Consider the following 21,536-nt stretch of genomic DNA (forward strand, 5'->3'; position numbering starts at 1 on the left):
GCACTGTTAACACTTCATCCCACTGTACAAAAGCAGCAGGAAAGAACGTTATGCATGCTGATGTACAGTGTGAACAGGGACCAGCTACTGTGGTCAAAGCAGAGAACTGGGTAGCCAAGTTCTTGACATTTCCCTTTTCTGTGCCTGAGCTCCTCCTCTTCCTTTGCTGCTGCAGGTCCAGAGACAGTAACAGCTACCCCACTGCAGGAAGGGGTGCTAAGCAGTAATAAGCATTTTCAGTGTGAAGCTCTGTGTTCAGATGGGAGTGTCTGAAGAAGGACTAAGTGTTGCCAATCATTACATGTCTGACTTGCCCTACCTGGGTTTCTGCAGCAGTGAAGAGGTCACTAGGAGCTCCTTCCCCAGCCCATGCTCCTCCAGCCCTACCTCAGCTCAGTGAACAACTTTATAGCTACATTCAAAAGACAGGGTCTCACTCATGCTGTGAATGTCACAAAAAAAACCAAAACCTGCAGAATATCCTTAACCAGAGCTTTGATCTTCTGGATGTGCTCCTTCACCATACTATTTGGTGTTCCACGGGCACCTTCTAGTATTCTACCTTACCTCCTAGTATTCTACCTTTATATCTGCTTCTGGGTTTGATTTTTTTAATGTTCACCTTGATGAAAAACATCTTTCAATTGTAAGGCTGTAGCTGCTCTCTGGATCTCTGCAGAGCACCTGACAAGCCCCAGGCCTCTCCAGCAGGCACAGCTGATTCCCTAACAGTTTTTTTCCATAGAATGATGCAGGAGGTAAAGGAGTAGGCAGAATTTGCTGTGATTATTCTTGAGGCAGTCATGGGAGCAGAGGGAAAGGCATGAACTTGAATGAACTGACCTATGGGGAAATTTAAGGGCTCGTATTAGTTTTTGGCAGCATTTTCTGTTTTAGAGGAGCCTGGAGTGAGATGGAGATGTCTGGGTGTAAAAGAGGTATGAGCACAATCCTATCAGAACTGTCTTCCAGATGCTATCATCAGCTAAGAGATGCCAGCCTTTTAGGCTGGTGATGGGTTGGGACAGATGGCAGCTTTCATCACAGAAAGCAAGGACAAAGAGCAATCCCAGTGCCCACAACTGTGTACAGGAACAGAACTTCCTTCTGCCACCCTCCCTTTTCCCCAGATGTCTGATATTCTTTCCTTGAAGCATTTGGGAATTTGTTAAAACCTGAGAAGTGCATACAGAAGAAGTGGTTTTTGCTCCAGTGGGGTGAGGGAGGGAGGGTGAGTGGTGATTACACAGAAAAAAAGAATGTGCCCTGGGTATTCTAATGCAAAGGTGTGACCACAAGGATTGCTTTCTAGTGATAGCAGTGATTTCACTCAAGTCTGAACAAAAGAAATTGGATCCACTGTTTATAACAGTTCTGATGTGACCAAACACAAACCCACAGCCCTTACCACTACAGACTAGGCCAAGCAGATTTAGTTTCCTTTGGAAACTGCTCCACTGAGCAGCTGGAGGGAATGAAGCAATCTGTCATGTATTCTTAAGTTGTGATTAATGAGGCGCGTGTGTGACGGTTTCAAAGTAAGATGAGACTTCAACAACAAGCAAACCGACAATCGTTGCAGGAAAGGTCTTGTCAGTGGCACAGGGAGGTGGACCTGTATTGCTCTCTCTTACCTTGGCAACACATACCTGTTTCCCTAGCAAAAATTGTGAAAGCAATGTATTTGATTTCATGTACTCCTAGTAATTTTAAACTCTGTGGCCCTAGATAACATTTACCCTACTTTACTGATAGGACCTTTGTAGCTGATGCAACCTGTGATTCCTCCTTATAAAAAACAGAGAGGGCAGAAAGAGTACATAAGCACAACTTTCATCTCTGTGATTCCTGATACAGTGCTACCTGAATGCATTTTTTTTATGTGTATCATACAAAGTTTTTGTAGCTTTTGCTGAGCAAGTGATTAGAGCAGGCTATGAGTGTTTATAGGGAAACATGAGATATGGCAATGAGCAGGAGGAAGGGGCTTCAGGAAGTCCCTAAGACACTGATTGCTTAGAAGGCATATGAAGATCAAGAATCAGTCCATACCAAGCACATTTCTTATAGTCTTTCCATAAGCTTCTGTTAGAAGATACAGGAGAGTTTAGATGGACTTCTGAACTCACTTGGAGTAGCCATTCTTTTGTACTTATTCTGTAAAAATGCTGTTGTCAAGAGATTGTGTGGCATGAGTGTGTTCCAGAGATGTGGTTTTGTGACTTTAATTTCCTTGCACTGTATTTTTCCTTGGAGGGACCATGGTAACACTAGGAGAGCCTGCAGGAATAGATGGTTAATCCCTATTGTGTTTTTGGGAACTGTATAAAGACTGTTTGCATCTTTGGACATGTAATTCTTTTAGAAATCTGGCTCTTGAACTCCAGAGCAGAATATGTTTTTATGGCTGTTGTCTTAAATGCAACTGGAACACTTAGAAACAGGTCTTCTGAAAAACAAGAAAAAAACTATGCCTTTAGCTTTAATTCTCTTATACATCTGAATGAACAGAGCAATCAAGAGATGCAGGGCTTTGGGCAATACCTTAAAAGGCACTTATTCAATTATTTTATGTCATGTTTGCTTCATTGATTAATGATTCTAGTAGCTTGTGAACTGGATTTTGATCCATTTTGACAGAAAATTGAAGTTTTTATCTAATTTATGATAATTTCAAGCTGCTTGGTGTTTCAATGCAAGACAGAAGGTCCAAGACTAGAGATTCTCTAGTACAATTCTTTGTCAGATCTTTCTTACTCACCTGCAAAAAAATGAGTCATGTTCCCCAAAATGAAAAAAATTTACTCAGCCCAAGGGCCCTAGTATTTCTAATAGTGCAGATCTATTTAATAATATATAAATTTGAAGAAATAATAACAAATTGAAGAAATGAAATTGACACAAATGACTGTTACTGGTTGGATAGTACAGAAGACAGAACGTACTGGGGTTTAGAGTTTAAGGTTTCAGAAAGAGAGGTTCATGCTCTCTCCCCTCTCAAGGTCTGCTAATGCACCGTGGTCCTGCCTTTGGTGGAATAATAAAGTGATTACTTGTACCAGACCATATCAGTGATCATGAGCAGGCCTCCTTCACAATCCATGTGCCTCCTAAACCCACACACGTGATCTCTGGGTCTGATGAAGGGGATTTCTTAGAAGCCTGGATTTCAACTTTGTGTCCATGTAGCTATTTTATGCAACTGCCTGATGTTTCAATATTCAGTTACCTTCCTTTAGGGAAGAAGAGATCTTTCTGCTATTTAATTACTTCAGAAAACCCTGTGGTTTGCTAATGTGAGCAGAATTCCCCAGTATTCTCAGAGCAAGCATACGTGTCTCTAAACACATAATGGCAGGCACTCCAGTTCAGAGAGTTCTGTGGTTGGCATATCCCCACAGAGACAGGCATTCCTATGGGATCTGCATGAGAAGTGATGGAAAAATGCTACCTTCCTCTTAGAAATTATTTAGAGGGGAAAAAAATGAGGGGATTTTCATAAAAAATTACCCACAGAAATCTTCCAGGGCTGCTTTTGTTAAAATTAGAATGAAGAAAACAATCTTCTGTGCCCACTAAGTGATTTCAAAATCAACCACTCAATTTTGTTGGTAAAATAATTGCTTTGCAGTAAAAATATTTAAATGTAGAAACAAGATTTTATTTCATTTATTTATATATTTACTATTTATGTTATGCTGGCGTCAAAGACTGAAAGTTTATGTAGCAGAGCAGGTCTGCTTCAGCTGACCTGAGCCAGCCTATGTGTATTTTGGGATGGAGGCAAGGAAGGTTGTAGATTTGTTTGCAGAAATAGTGAGGTTAGGAACAAAGGCAGAGAGCATCATGTAGACTTGACATGATCTAGTAAAAACAATGCCATTTCTGGTTCAATTTTACCTGCACAAAAAATAATGCAGCACCCTTGTTTTTACAAAGTTTGATAGAGATAAGATAATTGAGGTCGTAAGAGAAAAACTGACTTCATCATATTTCTCATACTTGTCAATCTGTTGTCTTAAGAACACTGCACTAGATTTCTAAACCAGGAAACTTCTCCCGTTATGTAAATACCTTTCTAATCCCTCTGTATGCAGCCCTCTGGTCCTTGCATTTTCAGATGGACTCAGCTTGCAAAATTTTATACTCATTTCTGGATTGTGTGCAGTTCAGGATTGAGTTAATTACAGGGGGAGCTCAGCAGTGAGTAGTTTTCATAGTATGCCAGGTAGTATTAGTGTTTTAAGACTTTGGGAACATTAGTGTTTTGTTGCAGTATGAATGTTTGATGGGGTTTTTGCAAATAGAAGGTGCTTCAGACTGGACTAATAGACTGATGATTAGCTCCTGCCTCCTGACCTGGGAATGTAGGAGACACTGGTGGAAAGTTCTGGTTGAAACTGGGCGCAACAGTGAGATGACCTCGATCCTCCCGGTTGACTGTGCTAACCAGTGGACTGGCCTTTCAATCCACCATATGCTTATTCAGCTGGCATTGGTGAGACAGAGACCTAGAGAACTAGATCCTTTCTTTGCTTACTGCTCCCTGCACATTTTCAGGATTTTTTCACTGGGATCTAAATAAAAATATTTGCCTTTTCTCTCTATTCTAAATACACATATATTTATCATATGACACTGTTATTCTGTTTGATGCTGTGTTAGTCATTTCTTTTCTCAGTGCCTCAATCCCCTGCCTGCGTAGTAATGTTCTCTAACAAAGTTTTGCAGTGCTAACTCCTGCAACGTTTCAAAGTTCATGTTCTGTAGGGATGTTGCTAAATATAACTGCAGAGAGATGGGTAAGGAACAGGGAAACTGTGGAAAAGCGCATCAGACCCTCCTATTACTAGTACCACAGAAGCATGCACTGCCAGTAGTATGGTGATTTTGTGGCTTCATCCCTATGCACCTGCCAATCAAATTGGCAGCTGTTTTGGTACAAATATGTGTTTTTGTGCACCATTGTGTCTAGCTCCATGCTATCTCTGTCTCCTGTGTTACCAACTCCTGGCTTCATTATGCTTGCATCCATACTAGGTCACATTCAAGTGCTCTGTGGTGGTTGTGCAGGGCCATACAGCATTGGAAGGAGTGCTGCTCTTTGGCAAAGAGCACTTCTATATCTGCGAGTGCTTTGTGTTGTCCCCTCAAGAAGAAGTCTACTGTACTCGTCACTGCTTGTCCAGGTGAGTCATCCTTTCCTTCCAGAGATATGTTTGGTTAACTTCAGTACTGGCACATGGATACCTTGAATTTACACAGACTTTGAGGTGATTTCAATGGGCATAATAGCACAGCAAGAAATTTGCCACCCTTTTCATTTGTTCAAATAATTGTTTAACATAACTAATGTAGATGCTTGTTCTCGGGCTTTGGAGGTGCAATGAGAACTCCTATCTTCAACAGATGGAGATGGTGGACAATCTCACACATATATTGCTGGTTTCCAGTTATTTTAAGTGTTGTTAATGTTTCTTTCTGAGTGGCTCACACCTTTTATTCATATGGAACAGTCGGTACAAGGGCCTTTAGCTTCACTGTCTCATAAGTTTTTTGTTTCTTTCTCCAAGAGAGAATCGTAATTAATATTTGGCACACTTTTTGACTCATGATTTATTGAAAGCGATCAATATTGAAAATGAGTCTGTTAGACTAAGCTCTTTGTGCATACTGTGTGCTCATGTGCAAAGCCCAGTGGGACAGAGAGTAACTCAGTGTTTTTACTCCTTGACTGTCTGCTCTGCATCCAAATCTTAGTAAGTCCAATATCAGTCAATCTGATCAGGTGACTTAAGGATCAATTGGACTGGGTCTGATAAAAGCTTAGGAAGCTTTTCTATGGGATTTTTTTGTGGGCTAGGCTGTAGATAGCAATTCCAATACATATATGCAATTAAAATAATAACAAATTAATTGACTGATTATTAGTTCCAAGTAATTGCTGTTTAGAGTAGCTGTGTGTCCATATGACACTTGCCTTCAGCCCAGGCTTTCAGGTTCTCCCACCCAGCTCCTTCCCTCCCTGATTCTCATACTTCAGTGTGTGCAAAACATTGCCTATTTGCATGCACTAAAGTAACTCCAAACCTGCCCTTAGCCTCCACAGGCTCTTTATTTTGGGAACTAGTACAAAATCTGCCTTTAGTATTTAGCTTTGTTTTCAGTTTGTGTCTGCCGCAGTTGATCTTGCTGTCTCTTTGTATTTGTATCCTCCTTGAGGGAGGACTTGGATGTTCATGAGGGCTCTTCAGGTGTGTTTGGTTTCAAATTAATTTTTCTAATTATTTATATATATTTTTCTCTTCCAGCATCAGTGATCCATTTATTTTCAACTTATGTCATAAAGATCATGCTGTTGGAGACCAGATGTGTTCCCGTTATTCGTATCATGATATAAAAGAGATTCATCTGATGCGGTTTCTTCTGCAGGTAGGAACTGACATGCTTGGTCACTTGAGGGAAAGCTGCAACAGCAGTGATGACACATGACTGAAAACTACTTGCTCAATTTTCACTAAGACTGCTGAGATTTCTTTGCTTGTGTCCCAAAATCCTTTTGCTCCCATCATTGCTTCCATTAGCCTTTGGTGATACAAACTCCTCTTTATATTCACCAGAGTGTTTAAGCACCCTCACTGGAGTGGTTGGCTTATTAGTTCTTAGACTAACTTGTTCACACTTTATCTCAATGTTTTTGAAAATTAGACTTGAAGTCAATTTCCTGTGTTTTGATGGAAGCTCCCAGTAAGGAGATGACTTTCGGTAATACTCATCTCCCACACACTTCAGTAGCTATGACATCAGTGGATTATGGGTATGTGTAACACACTCACCCTGGGCCTCTTGAAATAACTTTCAAGTTGTGCATGTGGTTCAATAAAAAAATCATAAGCCAGAACAGAGGATTTGAATCCTCTATGCCATTAATGCACTACCCAGGAGCTACTCATCACCAGTGGCCTGGTACCCTTTTAGTTTTGTCCAGTTTAGGTGAGCCTGTGATGAGAATCACACAAGAATTGTAGCTAGAGCTTCTTGCAGCACCAGAGCCTGCTGTACTTGTTTAGAGGGTTTGGTACAGTGTAAAGAGTAATTCACAGATTTGTCAAAAATACAGAGTTTTGAAGCAGCTGTAACTAGTTACTTGTTATTTTTAATCCATTTTTGGAAGGTTGAGATTCAGCAGAGAAATAAGAAATCATTTGGAAAATTCAGAAGCTAGAGAAAATGGGGCTGATAATTGTCTTATTCATGTAGCGTGGCACTCATCCATGAGTCAGTCCAGTTTTATTTTTATTTAATTATGTTTGTAAAATGGACAATTTTTGTAGGTGAGACTTGCTTTAGGATATAGCATATTTTAGTGGTTAGGTCACTCGTCAAGGATGTATAGGAATGTATGAGGCTTATTTTCTTACACCACTGATGATCAGCCTGAGCAACAGAACTGTCTCCTCTTCTGTTTTGTGGATAGCATAAAGTTGCCAGTGGAAGATTGCTTACATATTTACATCTGTGTATGCATGAATTTATTAAAACATGTGAAACAGAAATGTTTGGTATGTCCCAAGATGAAAAATGGAGATGAGTAGAAACAGTCTTCGAATGGGCCTGTGGCAAAGGCTGGGCTTGTTGGTTTTGTTGGTTTGAGGGGTTTGTAGTGTTTTTTGTTTTTATTTGGTTTTGTTTGTTTTTGTTTGTTTGTTTTGTTTGTTTTTTATTTGTTTCAATTACTAAACTGAAAACTCCGGTATCTATATCAGGCTTGTGCTAGGACTCTATGTCGCAAACTTCTTTGAAAAAATACTGTGGAAAAAGAGGAAACCTGACTCCTTATGCTTTCCCTGCAGGACAGGTGGATCAGCTGTTTAGGCAGCTACTGTCCCTCAGAGCTGATCTCCTCCTTTCATACACATAGCCCAGCCCAGAGCAAAGCACTGCAAATCCACACGGCCTAATTCTGTAATGGCAACACTTGAGCAGGCTTGGTTTGGAAAGCTGAGCTTCAGAGCAAATGCTGCAAGCTGTTTATTGTCATAGCTGCTCTCATATTACCTTTCTACTTCATACTTTATTTGTGAATCATGTATGGGGCAGTTGCCATTGTGGTGTTTCTCCAGGTTTGTATTGCACCTGCCACATTTGGATTGAAACTCATGCCTGGGTTCGCAGACACTACATGTTATTTATAGTTTTACTTGAATGATTTAGCGGGGGGAAAGGACCACTCACTGAGTAAATAATAGGATTATATTCAAATGTCCAACATAGCAATGTGTGGAGAAAGTGCAGGGGAAAAAGAGAGTGAAGTTTTCTTTCAACTTTAATTCTTCAAAGCTTCAGTGAGAAATGCCATAAACTCCCCTTCCTTCTTTGCTGCTTCTAGTCAGGAGAAATTTGGGCAATTCTCCTGAGCTCTCTATTAATTTAGAAAGCAGTATGGTTGCTTTCTGTAAGAAACTCTTACTTAGAATCCCCTCTTTGTGATATCTTTATCACCTAATTGGAAGTTAATGCTACTGTTGTCTTAATCACATTGAGATTTCAATATAAAAATACTCCAGAAGCAGCAGGAAAAGGTGAGTGATGGCACCAATATCTGGAGTTTGGTTTTGTTTCAGAGGAACATTTGAACTCCTAGTCACCCAGTAGGACCATTGCTATAGTTATGGAAATTTAGAATATTAGACATATTTTGCTTTATTTCTTCACACTTGGTACAAAGTCAAGGTCCCTTTTTTAAAAAGCCCTGAAGAATCAGACAGGCCATAATGGACCTTTTGCAGCACTAGGCTTTGCTCTGCAGCTCTTCACACTGTTAATCTCCTTTCCAGGAAATTGCCTTGGAAATATTCTTCAAAAATGGTTACTCCAGATTTCTTGTCTTCCACGACAGCAACCGAAATAAGATATTTAAAAGGTAATGACTATCTCATAATAACATGGGAATACCCAAGTGATGCTCCTGGTCTACCACCCCTATTTATCCTGGCCTAAGGTGTCTGTGTTCTGTTGCTGCAGCAGCTTTATTTTCAATTGCATCTCCTTGAGCTTTAATGAAAATTTTCCTTTTGCTGACCTGTGAATTCTTTGGAGCATTAAATAGCCATTTATTTATCGAGGGATCTAATGCATGTGTAGGACTTTTCTAGCACCCAGTGGTGTGATGTGTGTCCCTGCATCCCAGGAAATGGCAATTGTAGCTGTGCTCCTTCCCTGCTCTGAGATGAGAGCAACCGCCACCTCACCTCACAGTACTGAGTGAAAGAAGATTTCTTCCTGCTTTTTCCAATACACAAAGTGTCAGTAGATTCTTCATGAATAAAATATTTTTGCCTTTCTGACACTGACTTTATCTTTGGTGTGGAGTTAACTTTTAGCAATGGCATTTTTATTTAAAAAAGATTTCTCCCTACATGCTTGTCTTATTTAATGGAACTTGAATGTAAGACTATGAAGTGCTTAATTTGCACTTTATTTTCTTGCCTTTTTTCTTTTTTCTTTTTTTTTTTTTTTTTTTTTTTTTTTTTTTTTTTTTTTTTTTTTTTTTTTACTGTAGTTCTAACCATTATATCACGATTACATTCACTGGACTTTACACAGGAGAAACACTTCAATACCAGTATTTCTCCTGTGGTAAATGCTGCAGCCTGAACTGAGGATTGGTACTGTTAATTTCTAAACAATCACAGCAATTCCTTTTGCTCCTGAAATCTCTGAACAGTTCCTATAGGAGTTGTGCATACAAAAGTCAGTGCAAATTTATTTAATCTTCCTTTCCAAATTGGCTGCATAGTGTGACTACTTAGAATCACAGGGCCAGGTGCTTTGTTTAGTCCTTATCTTTGCTGTCTTTGAGCTCTGATCATCAACTGAAGGTCACCAAACCTATGTATTCCAAGGAAATGTCTGAATGGGTTCTTATTCTCTGGCTTTAATAGTCCCTTAAAGCACCTGATCATAAGTCCATAGCCCCATATATCAATTCACTGTCCTGTCTGAGAAAGAAACTGCTTTTATCCAGCCCACAGGCAATTCCTTAACACTAGATGTATGCTTTTGCTGTGTTGTCTTGCAGCTTTATTCTAGGTTGCTGAGGACATGGTATTAGTTATATATATATGTAATGTATCCTAATAACCATTTACATAAATACAATGTCACCTTTCATGTATCTCCTGTAGATTTTGCTCTTTCCAGCCTGCTTTGAAGTCGAAGGGGATAACAGAAGAGTCCCTGAATATAAGGTAAACCATAGGAAACACTGGGTAACTGTAGATAAGTGCAATTGTGTGAATAAGTTGCACCTTAAAGCAAAACATACAGAAACCTACCTATTTGTGTCCCCTGTTTTAAAGATCCAAAGATGTTGGTAGAGCTCCAAAAAGCATTCTAGCATATATCATCCACACTATGAAGACATGAAGATAGCGTTGAGCAGGTGATCATGCAGAGTTGATTAATAATTATTATCTCCTTAATATTACTTTATTGGTAAACTCTACACAGATGGTTACTGTGGGAAGAGACAGTCAGTGAGATGAGGTTAGAGCTAATCCATAATGCTTCTGCATAATGACCTCTTCATTGCGTGGTTAGGGCAGACAGTGATAGATGTACACATGGATCTTTTGGCATGTTATATTAGCTGTGTAGTGGGGATTCAGACTTGTCCCTCAGATTTAACACTGCAGGAAAAAAAAGTTTTCTCCTAGTGGCAGGTGACTGAGAGCATGTTTCATGCTGACCATGAGTTACTTGCATACCTATAATTTTTCTCAGTTTGGGTTTCTGAGGAACACAACCCTAAGCGCTAATTGGTGTCCTCTGAAATGATCACCTGAGGCTGAAATACTCTGCAGATTGCACCTGTGAGTTGTTGTGGCCTGTGTCAGCTGTATTCTTTAATTTTCTGTCTACCTGTTGTAGATCATTACCTATCTTATAAGTGAGCATTTTTATCCAGTCATCAACTGACAAAAAGTATGAGTGGAGTCTGCAGCCAGCTCTGGCCAGAGCCTAACCTGTGCCAGAGGGGATGGCTGACTCTGTGGAGCATGATGTCTGTTCTGTGAGGAACCCTGTGGTTCCTGGGTGCTCAACAGGTGTGAATGTCATGAGATAAGATGCACTACAGCATTAGGAGCTTTGGGCATTAACTGGGCTTGTGGTTGTTGTGAGAAACACTTGATTCATGTTTAATCTCAGAGACTGAGGCAGGCTGCATGTCTAGGTCTAAAATAACATATCCTGAATCTCATAAGGCTCTGTCTTCAGTTTTACTCCATTAGCTGAGAGAAGAACCTGTGCATCTTACTCACTCTGAGAATGTGAGGGGCCTTTGGCACAGCTTTGGCTGGACCATGTTAGAGAAAGAACTGAAATAAAATACACATAAGATAGTACCACTGCCTAAGTAACTATCGCAGAAGTTGTAAGTGGAAAGTTAGTGAAAATTACCTTAGTAGATGTGCTTCCCTTTACCAAGCTCCAGTCAGAACTCAAGGACTGAGGACTTGATGAGTTTACTTTTCCCTTGTTTGAATTTTGGAGCTGCTTCTGAGTTAGACAATTTAAAAGCAACATATGGGGCTTCTTCCCCATCTAGTAGTGCAATGGCCATCTTCCACAGCATCCCAGCTTTTCCTGCCCTACCTGAGACAGGGAGGCAGGCCAGATTAAGCCCTTTGTCCAGACACACTATTAATAATTGCACATGAAAGTTGAAGCATGGAAAGAAGAAATCACTAGTTTGATGAATCACATGACATTGAGGTAATAGCATTTCTGGGAAACCCCATGTAGTTTTTTCCACCTAGTCCACAGGAAATACACAAGAGTTCCAACTCCCATGCTCTACTGTAGTAATTTAAAAAATAAAGTGCTCCTGGCACTTTATTGTTCATTTCAATATACTTAAATGTTTGCCGTCACCACAGGTTATTATGGTCACTGCCAGCACTTCTTCTCATGTCATGCTTGACTGCTTTTATAATCTGCTCATTGCTTGTACCTGTATATTGCTGTTTGCAGGCTCTCAGCACTCCTTGCCCTAGGGATGTGATGTGAGCAAGTGAATGTGTGTGCTCAGGTGCACACAAGCATATGAACATGTGAACAGAAAGCTTAAAGTACTGTGGGGACACTAGACCTGACTCATGGATCATGGAAGACAATGACTCTTCTTATTACCTTTAGTCACTGCTTAAGTGATAAGCCTGGGACCCTTAGAAAAAACCTTTTCCCCACCCCTTCTCCCTTCTGCAGCTTCCTTGGAGGGTTACTCAGAGGCAGAGAAAACACGAGTATGGGCAGTACTGCTGATTGTACTATGCAACTTGGAGATTGCTGCACCTAGATATAGCACCCAAAATCCCAAAGAACTTGCTTGTGCAGAGTCTGGCCCCTTGATGGCAAAACAGGATCATGGGTTGTCTATCTCTAAGCATTGTGTTTCCACTGCTTAGTTATTGCTGAGCATAACATTTGTAGCTGCTGCCTCTGAATTGGAAAGGCTCACAGTTCCTACACTGACAGTGCCTATGTGGGACTCTGAGAGCTTGGTGGCAGCCACCAGCAGCAGAAGGTTCCCAGGTCTGTGCCTTTTCCTCCAAAGTGTATTTACTAAGACTTGTTTAACTGTTTCTCACCCAATGAAAATGAACACAGCTAATGTATGACGCTTAGTGGTGGGAACAGATTTACTAGAAAAACCTGTCTTCACTGGACACGTTCACACACAAAAGACCCCCAAAAAACCCACACATGGAGAACATGTTGTAGGAACAGGCCCAGATTGAAATAGCCCTTCCCAAATATACATCTGTTTTGGAGACCACAGAGATCAGCTTCTAAAACAGAGCAGAACTTTAAAGAAGAAGATCAGGAAAACAGAGGAAGAGGGAGGTCAGCTGTATTTTTTTTTTTTTTTTTGGACTAAACTTCAAAGAACATGATGTGTGGAGTGCCTTGATATATTTCAAGAATCTGGGCCTCTTACTCTCCATTCTTCTTGATTCTCCTTTGCAGAGGAATTGGGTGTAAGGAGTGAAGAGAAACTGAGCTCCTTGGAGGAGCTAGGTGTCATGTCCTCCAACTTGTGCAGCTCATCCCTCTCACCCTTACACATCTTCAGGCAGGAAGAGCACAGGTCTTTCTCTTCTACTAAGTAAAGCGTTTCTATGCGTTTAATGGTGTCAACCTCCTCCTTTGGCTTTTCTAACTCTCGTAAAGGGTTTCTTTTTACATTCATTCTCTCAATCTTGGGGAGATTTTTCACACTTTTTGGTATGGTGGTCAAGGCATTGTCAAAGAGACCTAGATCAATGAGTTCCCTCAGAGCCCCAAGAGTGGTGGGAACAGTCTCAAGACAGTTCAAGCCAAGGTTAAGGGTCTTGAGGTTCTTGAGAAGGTTCAACTCTTCTGGAAGACTTTCGGTGGTCAACTTGTTGTTGCATACATTCAGGAAAGTAAGGTTCTGAAGTGTGCCTATTTCCTTGGGCAGCTCATCAAGCTGATTACTATGCAGGTCCAACCAGAGCAGATTCTGGAACTTCTCAATGGTGTTTGGAATCTTTCTCAACATGTTTCTGCTCAAATCAAGTTCCTCCACATCAGCCAGTTCCAGAATGCATTTGGGGAAGGTGGTGATGCCCATTTTGCTCAAGTCAAGACGGCGCCTTCCACTAAAACTTACCCGGATTGAATTTTTGGCCATTTTCAAAGTGATCCTTTTCCCTTGTGGACCTTTTCCTTTCCCCTTGGCCATGTCTCCGCTGAGAGATAGACACACACACCAGACTCTGTGGATAAAATGTGGGAACTCCAATAAAGCCTTTGAAAGCCATGGCTGTTAATCACACAGTTATAAATTAATGTTACCATTAAACTCTTCAGAAGTCCAGGGTTTTTTTTGTTTTTGTTTTGGGGTTTTTTGTGTTTTGGTGGGGGTTTTTTGTTTGGTTGTTTTTTTTGTTTGGTTGGTTGTTTTTTAAATCAGGACTTTTCAACCCCAAAGCTGCAAAACTGCAACTCTGAGAGTTCTTCCTGAAAGTATTTTGAGCTGGTGAAATTCTGATAATTTACAATATGATTTTATTGCAATGAAACACCTATATTGCATTACAGGGTAAAATTACAAGTGGGAGACATTTGCTGTCTTTCATCCCTAAATACTAATTTAAGCCCAGGATGTTGTGAAACAAAATGAAATGTGTTATTATCCATCAGCCGTTTGAGGACTGAAGCAAATGTAACCTGGGTCTCAATCCAGTCCTTAGGGACTGCATTAAAAGAGGCTATCCAAAATTTTCTCATTCTACCAGATCAACAGTTGCCTTCTTTACAGGCCTGGCATCTGCTAACAGGTTGGTTAAATGTCGTGTTTAATGGACCTAAGATTTGGGCTCTGGATTAAGAATTTAAAGGAAATTATTACGAGTCTTATTTTAACCTAGTGTGCTCCCAGACTTGCCAGCATTGTTGGCAATTGATACATCACCTGCAGGGCAGACTGCAACAGGGATTGGTGTCAGGGCTGCTTAATGACATCTTAACCAGGCCTCACTAAGTGTCTCCTGTGGGTAACCTTGTCTCTTCATCCATGTTGTGGGATAGATGGTCACCCACTGCAAAGGTGCCCTGCCCTCAGAAAAATGCATGTAGGTGTTCTGCTCAGACTTTTGACTCATACTGATGCTCAGCATGTGTTACGTGCTTTATTGAATTGAGGCCTGTAAGAACAGTCCACTTAGTCTCAGGTTTGGTGAACTCTCTCTAATTGAAGATCATCAAATACAGCTACTAATTATGGTTAGTGACATAGGAAATAGGCTGATTCCCTGGAAATGGATGACAATGTCCCTCTCAGCCAGAGTTCAGAGAGGAGCATGAGTTACAGCAGGATGAGTTACAGCTGGCTAACCTCAGGATGGTCTGGGTGCTCTGGCATTTAATTGTGGAGAGTCAAATTGAAGCTTTGATGAATGATTGTTTGGGACAAAATATGGATTTGTCTACAATACATTTCCCTATTAGAAAGGCTTCATTACAAACCCTTCAGGCTTTTTGGCTACTCATTAATCATGTGCGAATACATGAAGGGAAAGCTCAGGCTACAACTAAGGCATTTCAGCTCCTTTTCAATTACATGCCACAGCCCAAAATAATGCAAAAGCAGGGGGAATCTCTCCCAGCTACTCCCCCTTCCTCCAAAGAGCTTGGTTATGAGGCAGATGCTTCAGAAAATACTGGAAGCAGCACAGTGGTTTCAGTCTTGGCCTGAGGGTATGCTCCAAAATAGAATCTTTGTTATTTTACATAAAAACATTTAAACATGGTTAAATCTTTCTGTGTGTCACTCCTGTGTTTCTGTCTCTCACCAGTACTTACAGGGCTATATTACCATGATATCTGAAGGCCTCTTACTCTTTGCTGCACTTAACCTTGCAGTGCCCAAAGGGCAATATCAATGCTATTCTTTTTGCAGTGTAGATTGGTAACTGAAGCAAAGTACTCTACAGTATAAGTAAAGTACTCTTCTCACTTTTGTTGATGTTAGTGTAAATAATTTGCCCAGGAGTGCGTAGGAAGTTCTGGAGGTCAAAATAGCAGGGTTTTCTAATCACAGGTCACTCATTTTAAGGATTTTATGCAATATTGTTTTTTCAATTCTATGAAGATAAAATTCAGCTGTGTAGGAAATGCCAGGGCCCTGGTGCTGGTACAGGACACCTTGGGTCCTTTCTGGTGCACAGAGGGTGACTACAATGCTTCAGAGAAAGATCTGTAGGGCAGCTTCCTTATGTGTTGGCTCAGTGGAAGGAGACTTTCTGCTTCCTGTAATTGATGTGAACCAGGTGACTTTTAGGTCCAACTTTTTCTTTTTTAGAATTTTGTGTTGGATGAGTTGATCAGAACATTCAGTGCATTTGTATGCCTTTAAGAAAATGAATGGAAGTTTCAAGGAAAGATACGTATTTTTTTCTAATTTCAAAATTTCTTTTAAAATGCTTTTAAAAACACCTTTAAAACTCTTGGAAATAAAACATTTCCTTTAGTTCCTAGTAATTTTTTTCTGTTATTTTTCATTTAAAATCCAAGAGGGGAACATTGAGCCAAGCCAGTTTCCTTTCTTATTTTAAAAAATACCAGCGAGGAAAAAAAAAAATCAGCCAGTTCTGCCGCTGCTCTGGTAATGCTGGTTCCCAGTGCTGGTGTCCCTCTGCGCTGTGCGTGCCTGGCAGCACTAGAGGGAGCCTGGCGTACAAGGTTGAGTGCTGGAAGCTTGGCAGCAGTAACCCTGCAGTTTAACCTGTTGGGTTTGGGTATTTCTCTGTCAATAACCCCTTCCAACCTGTTAAAAAGTTTGATGTTGCAAAGTTTGAACCTGGACCTTTCAGATTTTAAGGAAGTTTTTCTTCACCCTGCCTCCTTTAGTCGGATTTTTTAAAATCCTACTGTGAACCTCTAAGATGCACTGATCAGGAAGACGTAAGTCCTTAGGAACTGTCTCACTAAAGAGGACCTTGACAAGAAAACCTTTCCCCTTCTATCCACACTTGGCAAAATCCTTGTTCTGGATTGGGGTTTTGAAATCTGAGAGCTAACCCCAGAGTTTTAAGTGTTGCATAGGCCCAGAGCTATGAGGCTGACCTAATACAGAAATTAGTAGAAAATGTATATCAAGGGCAGCATGCTGTCTATGGTACTCAGTGTCACTGGGAGCTGCAGGGATGGAATAGACCTTGAGCATCAGAACCAAGACTGTCAGTGTCTCCCTGAGGCAAGGAAGGATTGAGGATTACTCCTTATCTGCAATTAAGCACTTGCACAAGAGTCAGTCATGACCCACAGTATCTTAAGTCTGCCCTAAGAAGGAGGTCTGATCCTAGAAGAATGCATATTTCCCCTGACTTTCCTCTCGAAAGTCTGCACAGAGCAGAGCAGGCCTGCCAAGCCCAGCAAAACTAGACATGCCCTGCACCTCTCTGGCAACGTGGGAACTTTTTGATTCACCCATGGAATACCTCTATTGAAATACTTTTATATAAAGCTTAAACCCAGCATTTGTACAGCAAATGATTTTGCATGAAGCCAAGCAGTTACATTTTGGGTGGGTTGTTATTTCACCACTTAGAAACCTGTTATCATTTCACCACTTAGAAACCTGTTATCATTTCTTGTTGTTGGATACGATCCATTGTGGAAGAGAGATTAATTCACTGACTATCTTAAATGCAGTCTTTTGCTAACAGGCAGGTTTAGACTAAATCCTGCCATGAGCAAATAGTTCAAGAGAGGTTTTCGTCCTTAGTTTTCCTACTTTTCTGGATCACTTCAGAGCCACCATACTATCACACTGCAAGCTCACTTGCAAAACCAAAGCCCACCAGGAACAAACAAAAACATTGTTTCATCTTAACAATTCTTCCAGAATGCCCCCCTACATAAGGTCTTACCAGCTAGTAGCTAGAAAGGCCTAGAAGGCGAGGTACGGATGACACAAGCTGCTTGGTTTTTCTCAGTAGTGTGGGCTGAGCCTTCATAGTCCGTTACTGTGCAGTTGTCCTCTGTCTTCTCTTCTTTGAGTTATGAATTAGTCTTTCAGTCTGTAAATAAAACTGTGAGCAGGAAACACAGGACAGTTTCCTTTCCACAGTCCTGCAAATTCTGAATTGCACTTTCTTGACGGAAAATGGCAGCCCTTCAAGAAACTTGTGTGTGTGGAGGGAGGAGGAGTAGCAAAAGGGCTTCCCTCGCTGCAGGGTCTTGCTATTCAGTGCTCCTTCCGCAGCCCGTGAAACTTTTGTTACTAAGCAACAAGAGTGTTACGCCCTTGGAGATCATCAGCATAATGGTTGATTCCAGAATGGAAGTTCGAGCTGGAGGGGGAAGAACTGAATGGCATGCAGTGCCTGGAAATGTTAGATTTCAAATTATGCAGAAAGAAAAAGCATCTGGAGCTCGTTAGAAGCTGTTAGTCAGCTTCCAACGTTACTTAACTGTCAGTTTTAGTCTTTTGGCTGTTCCATTTTACTTGGCTGTAACACGGTGATAGATGCTTGTATGTGTGTGTTAAAACTCACAACAGTTGTGATACCATCCTTAGCACATGCTAAATTACATAGATATGGGCACAGGAGGGAATGCTCATTCAGTGGTACAGCAGGAAGGATGTGAGCTGCAATTTATATTCATCTATCTGTGACCCTTAAAAGGTGCAGTTGGTACAATTTCCCTCTGAAGCATGTGAATTTACTGAAATTGAGATTACCAAGATGAAGTTTTTATCAACTAATTGCAGTAATTTCAAAATAATATCTGGGGAAAAAAGAAGTAGCTGATTGGTTTATTTACGTATTATTCGTAGAACATGCAACACTGAGGCCTCTGCCTTGAGTCCGGGATATTATTGGTATAAAGAAGCTGATAATGTTGATGTGCTTGTCTGATTCCAGGCTTGGAGATTGCATTCTGCTTACCTCAAAAAATAACCAGAATTTACTGGATGTGTTTCTTCCCAACCCGAAGTGTGCCTGAGCACAGCATTTCCACAGTGGAAACGTTATCCCTTTGGTTTAGGCACTGTGAATGCACAGTGGTGCAGAGTTCTGTAAATGAGAGAGATTCCTTTCTCCCTCCCTAGCCCCTTCAAGCAGCTCTGCTTGAAAATGACACTTATTTATAAATGTTGTATTATATCTCAGTTCTTTGAGCACAGGTTAAGAATACCCAGACGGTGGACTGCTACAGTCAAAGAAGGAGGACACTGTACCTTTATTCTAAAGTAATCTAACCTAACACTTTTCTGAGTTTGAGAGAGACTTGATTTTTTCACAGGGAAGACTTATATTCCTTTTGAAGTCTTTTCTTTTTTTAATAGTAGGACTTGGACCTAAGTGGCTTAACAGGAGGGAATTTTCCTTACAATGTTTTTGGTAATTGCAAAGGTTCCTTAAGAAAAGTGGTTTTAGGAGAGCCTTGGCACTGTTTTCAAGACTTTAAGAAGTCTGGGGAATGGAAGACAAAAAGAAAGTGGAAGCAGCTTTCTGAAGTCTAAGAACCTATTAAGTTTATTGGAATTTTAGTACTAATTTCAGTGGGGCAAAATCTTATCCTTTGAGATTATCTCATCTGCAATGAATCTCCAAATGGGTTGAGGTCCACCTGTCTCTAGCAAATGGAGAGCACTGGCTATCACAAGAGTGAGATCATAGTCTGATGTTAATGGAAGAGGGATTAATAAATCACTCATGTATAGTGTAGCCAAAGGTGGATCATCATTAGTACACATCATACTTAGATTCTGCCATGTCTGGTGCCCTACAAATGCCTTATAAATTAAGATATAGATAAATATCTAGGTACTTCTCTTGACTTCAGATAATTTCATTCCCTCTGGAAGTTTAGTTATTTAAACTTATAAAGTACTTATAAAGTACTTCTCTTGTTTTTTTTAAAAAAACAACCTTTGAATATTTGTTTATTTATTTACTTTTAAATGCACTTAATGAGGCTGGATAGCTGATGTTGATCTACACTGAGCTGTTGCTGTGCTGTCTAGAGAGGTGTTGGCTGGAGAAATGCTATTTGATTATCAAGGAGAAGGCGGAAATAGGCTTGAGCTGCTTGTAATGCAGTTCATGTTCTGAGCTCCTAAGTCAACAAAGGAGAATGCAGAATTCCATGTCTCCAGGGATTTGGAGGAATCATCCTGCCACGTCCTCTGAGACTCAGAAGGATGGCTTTTACAGGGGAGTGACTACATTTAGCCTTGCTTATTTTCATGATGTGATGAACTTGTCAACCTCTTTGAGTTATGTAGTGGCTTCCAAAGTCATTGTAGAGGATTATTTTGACCCTTGTGGAGTCCTTATTAGCTCTTTAGGGCTTGTGACAAGCAGAGCAAGTGTTTCACTAAAGGGTCATGGCACCCATAAGTCAGCATGTGTATTTTGCATAACATACACACAGACTGGCCCAGTTTAGTCCTGTGTATAGCGTTTCGTAATGTTCTCCCCTGCTTTTGAACTCAGCCAAAAATCCAAAATAAACCTGGGCAGTTTTAGTGAGTGAATCTACCCCTGTGGAAAGGGAAGAACCTAACTTGATCCATCTGCGATGAACACCCTAATCCAACCACATTCCAAATAATCCCAGGAATCCTGATCCTGTTCCATCCCTTTGAGATACTCTCTCTGAGTTCCAAATGTCTCTTGGAGGTCTTACAAAGGTCACTGGGGCAAAGCTCTGTGAAATCTACATACAGTGTGAGAGGACTGAATTTTAAAGGATAAATGTTTATTAACTCTTTTGTACTTTGGAATTTCTCCATTCTTGAGCCATGTGTTGCTCAAACTAGAGGTGCAAAACCACCATAACTCTACCTTAGTCAATTAAATTGTTTCTGATTTATGTTGTGTAAATTAGACCATTATATAATTTTTTTTCTTTTTTTTTTTTTTTTTTGGACAAAGAGTGAAGATCTTATTTTTCTGTATTGGACATGAACTCTACACCTTTTTGTGTTGCCTGTTTTCCATAAAACTATAGCCTGTCATTGTTAGTTTCATATGCTTAGGAGAACTAAGCATATCTTGGGAATTGTAAATCATGTGCTAGAATTTGTCCTGTATTTCATGTTTATTCATTCAAAATCCTTCTCTCAGATACACACTTTTCTCTGAAGAGAGCTCCTAAGCAAGGAATAAAATAATATTTTGAGAAAATTGTAGTGTTTTTTCTTTATGTACACTATTAACTGATCCAGGATTGAACAGGCAGTAAAATAGTGATTCATAAGCATGAGGGGTGGTTTACAAGAATTTACTACTGCAAATTCAATAAAACTGTAATGATCGTGGACCTTTCCAGTGTTTCATTTAGATCTTTGAAGCTACTTTAAGCCTTCCTTTGTGAATTTCTAGTGTGTCCAATACAGAGCAGAAGAGTGTGAAATAGCAGCTAGTTATTCCTGTGGCAGTTTTTGAATCTATAACTGAACTTATTTCCTTACAATTCATGAAGTTAATACTCCTGACTCTGAGCTGGCACCTTAGGATTTGTTTAAAGTGTTACACTCAAAGGAAAAAGCCTCTCTTGCCACCAGTATCATATCATGTCAGTAATCCTGTTTATTTTGGAAGATCAAAAGTGTCTTTAATCCATGTATTGGTTTTGGCTGGGGTGGAGGTGATTTTCTTCATAGTAGAATTTGAATTTGTGCTGGAAACAGTGCTGATAATTCAGGAATGTCTTAGTTACTTATGAGCAGCACTTACACAAAGTCAAAGCCCGTTCTATTCCTTGTACTGTCCCACCAGTGAGGAGGTTTCGGACGCACAAGACGCTGGTAGGGAACACAGCCAAGACAGCTGATCCCAAATGGCCAAAGGGATGTTCCATACCATGCTATGTCATACTTGGCACATAGAGCTGAGGGAAGTAGCAGAGGCAGAGACATTGCAAGTGATTTGGAGTGATGGCATTTGTAAGTCATTGTTATATGTGATGGAGCCCTGCTTTCCCTGGGG

The 21,536-nt window shown here is 40.4% G+C and overlaps 2 protein-coding genes across 2 annotated transcripts in view; one reads left to right on the forward strand and one right to left on the reverse strand.

Annotated features, from left to right (window-relative positions):
* Positions 1-21,536, forward strand: part of WDFY4 (WDFY family member 4) — a 124,101-nt gene that overhangs the window by 72,237 nt on the left and 30,328 nt on the right. Inside the window, exons 44-47 of the mRNA XM_027880471.1 lie at positions 5,041-5,189; positions 6,312-6,432; positions 8,838-8,923; positions 10,188-10,250. Of these exons, the coding sequence (XP_027736272.1) occupies positions 5,041-5,189; positions 6,312-6,432; positions 8,838-8,923; positions 10,188-10,250 (419 nt within the window). The remainder of the gene's footprint in view (positions 1-5,040; positions 5,190-6,311; positions 6,433-8,837; positions 8,924-10,187; positions 10,251-21,536) is intronic.
* On the reverse strand, positions 12,909-17,978 carry LRRC18 (leucine rich repeat containing 18). Its single transcript, XM_027880469.1, has 2 exons — positions 17,463-17,978; positions 12,909-13,805 (listed from the first exon to the last, which is right to left on the reverse strand). Exon 2 carries the CDS (start codon positions 13,769-13,771, stop codon positions 12,983-12,985), a length of 789 nt encoding a protein of 262 aa, XP_027736270.1. The 5' UTR covers positions 13,772-13,805; positions 17,463-17,978; the 3' UTR covers positions 12,909-12,982.

Source organism: Empidonax traillii, unplaced genomic scaffold (assembly GCF_003031625.1).
Source record: "Empidonax traillii isolate 1590-97213 ecotype Southwest subspecies unplaced genomic scaffold, ASM303162v1 scaffold70:size1330859, whole genome shotgun sequence".
NCBI lineage: Eukaryota > Metazoa > Chordata > Aves > Passeriformes > Tyrannidae > Empidonax > Empidonax traillii.

Bases quoted from the DNA above. Each gene is read 5' to 3' on its own strand.
- LRRC18 (XM_027880469.1), bottom strand. From the start codon at position 13,771: ATGGCCAAGGGGAAAGGAAAAGGTCCACAAGGGAAAAGGATCACTTTG.